The 8,466-nt window shown below is 36.2% G+C and overlaps 1 protein-coding gene across 1 annotated transcript; it reads left to right on the top strand.

The window, feature by feature from the left end:
• The first annotated feature begins 1,419 nt into the window (after window positions 1-1,419).
• naaa (N-acylethanolamine acid amidase) lies at window positions 1,420-7,725 on the top strand. Its single transcript, XM_015391810.1, has 11 exons — window positions 1,420-1,592; window positions 3,951-4,115; window positions 4,238-4,361; window positions 5,091-5,181; window positions 5,258-5,343; window positions 5,419-5,591; window positions 5,670-5,732; window positions 6,548-6,614; window positions 6,697-6,725; window positions 7,473-7,542; window positions 7,645-7,725. Exons 1-11 carry the CDS (start codon window positions 1,420-1,422, stop codon window positions 7,666-7,668), a joined length of 1,065 nt encoding a protein of 354 aa, XP_015247296.1. The 3' UTR covers window positions 7,669-7,725.
• Window positions 7,726-8,466: the final 741 nt, after the last annotated feature.

The following is an 8,466-nucleotide window of genomic DNA, read 5'->3' as shown; positions in this document are numbered from 1 at the left end:
TCCTACCTCCAGCATAGACATGACCAGCTGAAGCCTTCTCTCCCCCACTCCAGGGCTGTCTCCCTGGCAGGCTGAGCTGATTCTCTGCTGTACTCCTTACATCTCCAGCGGTTAGCCTCTCATAGCTCTGTCTACCCGGCAGGCTTCTCCAAAGTCCTGCTGTCCTTCTTGCGACCACCACTCCTCATGAAGTAGAAGCAGCAAGCGGCTGCCTTCTCTACCCACTCTGGTGCGCTGTTTCCCTCATTGCCCCCTTCGATCTCATGCTGTGGATCCTTAGCTTCAGAGAGGAGAATGGCTGGCAGCCTCTTTTCATTCCTCATGCTCTCTCTGGTGGTGTTCTCGTATTTATTTCCCTGCTGCTCCTTTCCTAGCTCCAAAACACCGTCTCACCTAACCGCTGTTGTCCAGGAGAATCAGGTTAACCTAGAAGGCTGACGCCAACAGCTTTGTTTGGCATTCAAAAGTAAAAAAAAAAAAAAAGAGAGTTGCTCCACAAAACCCATGTCCTTGTTTCTGTGAAATCTTTTCTGGCCTTTCCCCAGCAAGTTAACATCGGAAATTTCTCTTTTTTGAAGGCTAGAAACCCCCTACCCATCGTTCTGTCCGCTACTCCTATGTGCAAAAAGGAATTTGGACACCACTACCCTCATGGGCATGCTCATAATTTACAGTCAAAGCTAAAATGTAGGGCTGGGGGGTGTATTGGGATTGGACCCTTACCTTCGCTGTTAACATAACTAACTTGTGCCTGATCAGACTGATGTTGATGCATTCATACTGTATGAAAGCTATGCCGTCCAACTCTATCATTGTTTCCTTGGGCAAGGCAATTCTACTGCCTTGCCTGCTGTTGGTGGTCTGTGGCACCGATGTATAGCAGCCTCCCCTGTTTGCCTGCAACAGGGCATGCTGTAGCTTCAATTCTTGTCAGTAAGTGTAGTGCTTTGGGGTCATTAACAAGGCAAGGTTCTCCCCTGACACTTTCATCTCGCAAGGCAACAAAGGTCCCTAGATTCTCATACAATGGATTTTGATTTTTTCAGTCATTTTTAGATAAGACTAGCAGCCTTTTGTTTTACATTCTATTTTAATGTTTCAGTAAACAAACACACCCAGCAGAACACGACAAGATATTCTTGAAGGACCGCACAATCTGAATGTAAATAATAACAAAAATCTCATATCATACTTCCTGTTTGGATGTTATTCTCCATTATCTGGAATCCATTTCTACGAATAGCTCCCTCCTGACCATTTAAATATAACATACACTCAGATATTGAGTGCATGTTAGTATCAAAACCTCTTAAAGAAGGTATAAATAGTTTTTCTTACCTTTATTGTCAGCTTATAAGTAGGCAGTTTTTTTCAGAGTTAAACAGTTTCTTCCTCTGCCTGCAAGCCTGGGTGAAGATGATGCTGAGCACAGGGCTACTGGTACTGCTCGGACTCGCAGGGTCTTTGTGGGCTCAGCATGTTCCGCCTACGGTGGTCATCAATCTTGACCTGAGTCCAGAGCAGCGATGGAAACCTTTGCAGGATGTGTTTGATATAAATTCTCTGAAAAAAGCCGCAGGTATCCTTATGAGGTACGTATTTTATAAATGCTTAAAATGTTTGTTTCAGTCTGAAGATGGTCCTTTGGAAATAAAAGTAGGTTTAAGATAACATAAACACTACTGAATAAATACAGGCAACATCTAAGCTCCTAAAAGTTTTCAGCATGCCTAAATTCACTAAATAGATTCTAAAAGCATATCTGAAGAGCAGAACGGTTAAGATGGAGATTTCTGTATTTCTTTTATATGCCACTTTTTTTGTGCCATCATGTTTATTTGTTAAACTCTTCATAGCTTTTTAAACAGCGTGATGAGCGTTGAACTATTCTGAAAACGGAGCAGATTGTATTACTTTCTTATTAGATACATGATACTTTTACATTTTGTTATATTAGCCGAACATCTTTGAATGCTTTAAAGAATCTGGTGTGATTTATTTTGCCTTTTTCAAAATCATACTTTGAGCCAAATTTAGCCATAGTAAAATACCACAAACTTGTAGAAATTCTTGATAGCTCATATGCATTGGAAATGTGACCTTGGCTATAGTATGTAATGCATAATAGGAGATATCAGAACCCAAGAAAGTTTGAAAGGCATGTTAGATTTCACTTTCATATTCAGTTTTTCTATGTGTTTTTGTTAGGTTTCTGTTTCTGTTATGTTTTTCTTTTGCTCCTTGATTTCTAGTGTTTAGTTTTCTTTTCACCATGTTTCTTTATTTTAGTTATTTGCTTATTATTTTGTTGATGTTGTCTTATTAGTTCCTGTCTTCCAGCTTTTCATTTTTTATCCTCTGCTGCCCTCTTATGTCCTCTTACTCTTGCTCTGTTTTCTGTTCAGCTCTCACCTGTGTTCTATTCCCTCATTAGCCTCTCCCTGTCTCTGTCCCCTTTAAAAGCCCTCCCTCTTCAGTTCTTGTTTGCTGGATCCTCGTCTTACTTCTCTTCAACCTCCGAACAATCGTCTGTCTGCCTGCCTCATCTCTTCCTGGTTATTTGATTTTTGGTTTTCCCCTGATGTCTCCAAGAATCTGATTCTTGAGCTTTTGTTGGATTTTTTGACTCCTGCCCCGGCGCCTGTGAACCCCAGCCTCTGTGCCTGTGAACTTTAATTAAAGTTCACAGGCTGCAGCTAGATTCAGAAACCTAACATTTATATCTTAATTTTCTTTATTTTGAAACCAATACATTTTTTACACTAAACAACAGGATCATAGTACCAATTTATACTTTCTTGGTATTTTAATTTTTTTTCTATTGTAGACCACAGACATGAGATATTTGGGGTGTTTTTGGATATTATCATTTAGGCTATAATACAAATACCAAATAGCCACATAGATTTCCCCACCAAATCTTACAATTCTACATTAAATTGTTGGTGTACTTTTTATCGTCTTCCTCAGTTTTATATAACTGCTTGTATTAGTAGGTTGTATTGTGACTGGAAAAACTTGTGGTGGACCATTTTTCCTTCATTTTAACCAAATTATTATTAATAAAAAAAAATAAAATAAATATATATATATATATATATATATATATATATATATATATATATTTATAATATTACTGTATATTTATGTTTGTGAACTCTACATGTTTGGAACACAAGTCATACTAAGTAGAGTGCCATTTGTAAATTAGCAAATTATTTTAAATGATCTGAAATTAAATAAAAAAAATTAAAAATTAAAAATTAAATAAATCTGAAGTTAAATAGGGTTTTAAAAATATTAGGATCATGTAGGTTATAAGAAAGTGATATTCTAAACTAATTTAAGTCCCCTAATTTACATTGAGATGTGAAAAATTTTGACTTAAGATCATAACTTCTTTCCCTCTAATGGATCTTTTTTCCTCAACTTTACTTTGTGTACAAGAATATTATTAGCAGAATTCAACATCAAAACCATTCATCATTGAAATAAAAACAAAAATGAACACCTTTTAAACAGTGGATCAAATTTTTATACATCAATAGCTAGTATATAGTAAACTGAAATCATTTTGTACAGTATTATAGTGGCACTTTTAAAACTTTTAGAGTTGGACCTGTGTGTCTACCACCTTCCCCTCCTTCACCTGGTGTCTCTACTTAGGGACAGATATTTTCAGTCCCAAAATTAGTTGACAAATAAGGGAGATGAATAAAAGAACTACATACAAACCACACAGAAATATTACTCTAATACTTTGTATGGTAATATACGTTACATTTGGAATTGCAATTTGTTTTATTCAAGATTAAATAAATTCCTCATCCATTAGTATGTATTTACTTTTTATAATGAATACTACTAAAACATCGGAATTATCTTCATGTATGCTCATGTTTACATTAACCAGCATTTTATTTGATGGGTTTCTCTTTTGTTTTCTATAGTACACTGATTCCAAAATGGATGCATCAAGCTTTCGGCCCTCTTATCAAATCCCTGGAAAAACATGTTTCCCACCCTTACATTGAGGAAATCCATGGGATAGCCAGATGGACTAAAATAAACCCTGCAGACATCTTGATTCTCAATTATGCATATGAATTTACAGCGTAAGAAAAAGTTCTATTGTACTCATACATTTTTGACAGGATTCAATTGTCCACAGAATTCAGAAATATAAACATATTGTCTGAAAAATGAAATAATTGTCATCTAATGTCTTCTTTCACAGCTACTGCACAAGCATTGTGGCACAGGATAGAAGGGGCTACATATACCATGGGAGAAATTTTGATTATTCATATCCAGTTCTGAGGGATCTAACCATGAATGTAGTCTTCTTTAAGAATGGAAAGGTATGATGTGTGTTTACACTCATTAATCAGCAAAATTGTTTAAAGGAGATTATAATAATTATTAATAATTAATCAATCTACATATTTTGTGTTGTCATAATGTCTATATATGTCTACATTGTCACTCCTTTAAGGATCTGCTATCTCAGTGTTGGTTAAGTATTTCAGAAAGTTTACAAAATCAGTAGAATAAACAAATTAACAATTACTTTACTTTTAGGATTTAACATCTGTAAAAAAAAATTCTACGTTTTCATTGTAAGCTTAGAATACGAAAAGTTATACATTAAACTTGTACATCTTTGGATCGACTCTCACTTTTTTATTATTGGAAAAAGTGCTTGCCTTTGTTTGAATCTTAATTTTTAGCTCTTATTACTGGTAACTGCAAACTACAAATTTCATTATCTAACATTACATATGAAACTTCTCATTTTTTGGGAGGGATTTTCCATATCAATATTATTGGGGAGTTCTTTGGCCAAAGTCTTAAACTTCCGAAGCTCAGTAGGGAAATTGGACGCTATCTTACGGACGAACTGATTCTTTAGACCGAGTTGTAGTTGTTGAACCAATGTTTGGTAAAATAAAAAAAGAAAACTTGGTTAAGAGATTGGCTAACTTTGACTGTTGAGTTACCAATGAGCTAATTAATGTTGTGTTCTTTCCAAATGTTGAAAAATAGACAAAGATAGCAAAAAAACAGCTTTCCATCATGTATCTTTGTAGGCAGCATACTGTGGAACAACATTTGCTGGTTACGTTGGCTTGTGGACGGGCATGAGCCCCTACAAATTCACTGTCTCTGGCAACCAGCGAGGTAATACTATTAACAGTTAGAGCCACGTTGGACTATTTGATTTCTTTTCTTTCTAAGCATGTTTTTCATCCCTAAGAATCTGAGGCCCTGTTGAATATGTTGAAGAACGACATATCTGCTTTGCTGTCCGACGGTTTACCAGCTAGTTGGGTTATGAGGGAGGTGAGTGGATAACCCTGATTTGTGGTAAAGAAAAAAATAATACAATGATGTGATATTAATAATGTTCATTTAAAGACCCTGGAGGAGGCCAGGGACTTTCAGGATGCAGTCTTGCGTCTGTCAAAACCCCCCCTTACCACTGGGGTGTATTACATCGTTGCTGGGGTGCGAGCAGGGGAGGGGGTCGTCATCACCAGAGATCGAAAGGGCCCCGCTGACATCTGGCCCCTGGACCCATCAACCGGAGGGTAAAGAAAAGCTGCTAGGGGTCAGTGGGGGTTGCGCTGATGCACTAACATAAAACACCACCTTGCTGATTTGTTTAGATGGTACAGAGTGCAGACGAACTTTGACCACTGGCTTCCTCCTCTGCCTTCAGACCGAAGAAGGTAAGTTTATCACGTGATGAAGACATATCCATAATGATTTGTATCTATAGATGTCCTGAAGCTGACGTCACAGACATTTGAATCTAGCCGCAGCCATATTGAGTACCTGCTCTGGTCACCTGCGCGTCAAAGATGCCATCTGTATGTTTTGCCATTGGGAGGGACAATAAATAAGGTGACCCAAAGATTTCTTTTTAACGACTGCCAAAACAGAATGAACTTGGCAGAGATGGCTGGCAGCAATCGGAAGGGCCGATTGACTGTAAGTAGCAGTCCATGCAGTTTACATTTGGTATCAGGTAATTTTTCAAAACAAGCCAGGAGAGCTAGCTTAGGCTGTTGCCAACTGGATTTAATGTCTTGGACAGTTTTTTTTCTGCAGAAATTTAATTAATTAGATTACTGATCGGACAATGCCATCTTTTAGGGTCAATAACCCAACCAGCTTTCAAACTTTGATAGGTATCTGTGCTTTTAAAAGCTTTCAGACTTTTTCTGGTGTACAGTATGAGGATAGGTTGTATATAAGTTATATATATCAGTTGTGAAAGGATAAATCTGAAAGCCTGTCAGTTGAAAAAAGGTACATATAAATCGCATACAATTACACAGATTTTCTTTGTGTGCTGTTTAAGCTCACAGGGATTAAATGAGAATGGTCCATAATGGATCATCTATTCTGATCAGAGGGGAAGCTCAACAGAGCTAAGTTAAGTTAAGCTACGTACTCAATATGGCAGCCGTAAGGTAGAATCATAATGACGTCACGCTTCTGAAATGCATATATTGTTACGCTGCTGTTCTATGATCAACAGGGAAGCAGCCATGGTAGCACTGAATAAAATAGGTCAGGCTTCCATCAACATGAAAAAACTTCATCAGGCAAGTACTGACATCCTCATGTAGTATAAGTCATAGTTCATTTTGGGAATTTGTGGTTTGATAACCAAGCCTTGTCCTTCAGGTTTTGGCATTGTCTCCTGTGTGCGACAGGTGAGGATACAGTTTTCTCTTGCACTTTTGCTTCCTTTGTGCTCCAACAAATTACATGGCAGGTTCTCTGCTGAACTATACAGGGTGCTTTATCCTCCTGTTCAGCTTTAACCATAGTACCAATACACTTTAATCAGGCTACATGCTTGCATTTTTAGTGCTATGCAAAGTGTTCAAACCTGGTTATTTTTACACATTTTTTTTTTTCAAATTACAACCACAAATGTCTGTATTTTAGTGGGATTTTTATGTAACCAACAAAGCAATTAATAATAATGGGAGCATAAAAATCTATGTTCTAAATTGATTTTATAAGTAGAAATTTGAAGTGCTGTGACATTTGTAGCTTTATCCTGCACCCTACTGTTTTATACCCAAAAAAGGAAATCCAATTCAACTAAATACTCTCAGATACAATCTAATTGTTTTATGAAGGACTTGGGTTGGTAGAAGACATTTGTAAAAAATAGTCTATCATAATAAAGTCAAGTACCTTAAAGTTCAGGGATAAAGTTGTGCAAAAAAGTGTTGTGAATTGGTGCTATATAAATAAACTGAATTGAATTGAAATTGAATCCTAAAGAAAGAAACCTAGATGTTTGTGGTTTTAATATGAAATACCAAATAAATATTAAAGGTGCATGAATATCTGGCCCATTTTTAAGGAAACAAACATATCTTGACATTTCTTTTCAGCTTGTCAGATGCGTTAAACTATCATTAACCATTTGTCCTTTTACCCTCCAGAAAAACGATCTATACAACACTAATGAGTGCAGCATACCCCAGAGAATACACCACACTTATCATAGATAAGGTAATCCAAATACATTTAAAATATCCTCAGGAAATGATCATAAACACTCCAAACAAAACGATCCCCTAACTCACTCTGTCTCCTGTTTCTTTCCTTTTTAAGGGCTGTCATCGACCATCAACCTAACTGACAACCAGGGAGCAAAGAATATCTGAAGACTGCCTTTGCTGATTCTTTAATACAACTAATTGTGGAATTGTATTATTAGTTAATGAGATTCCAACAGAATGGAGCCCTACAAAAACATTTATCACAATTATCTTTCTTTGTGATATATGATGGTTAAAACTTGGATAAGAATGACACATGAAAAATAATAAATACATTTTACATCATCTTCTGTTCTTGTGTTTTATGCCCTATTTGCCACTCCTCGAAATGAGATACCCGTTTTGGTTCTTTGTACATTAAAGAAAGTTTATAATCACTTTAACTGGGCCTTAAATTACCTGCGAGTTTCTGCATTTTTTTTTAGATTCCAAGAAGTAGAGCATTACATTATTTTATTGTTGTTTATGAGTGACTGGCAGTAGGACTCCGCAGGGTTATTGAACGTCCAGATGTGGACACATGTTACCACTCACCAATTAACATAACTATTAACCTCAGTTAATAGTTAACTACATATTAACACAAGTCTAACAGTGTCTTTTATTACTTACTATCAGAGGTGTCAAGTAAGAAAGTACAAATACTTTGTTACCTTCCTTAAGTAGAAATTTTCGCTATCTATACTTTACTGGAGTAATTATTTTTTAGATACATTTTTACTTCTACTCCCTACATTTTATTTTGCAATTATCTCTACTTTCTAGTCCTTACATTTTAAAAATAGAGTCATTAGTTTTGTTTCATTTAAGCTCATTTTCGTTATGCCCTGTTAAAAAAAAAGAAAAACCATCAAAATAATTTGTTTCATCCAGA

Source organism: Cyprinodon variegatus, unplaced genomic scaffold (assembly GCF_000732505.1).
Source record: "Cyprinodon variegatus isolate N-32 unplaced genomic scaffold, C_variegatus-1.0 Scaffold561, whole genome shotgun sequence".
Taxonomy (NCBI): domain Eukaryota; kingdom Metazoa; phylum Chordata; class Actinopteri; order Cyprinodontiformes; family Cyprinodontidae; genus Cyprinodon; species Cyprinodon variegatus.
The sequence above is the reverse complement of the archived record's forward strand: the minus strand, read 5'-3'. Positions and strand labels throughout refer to the sequence as shown.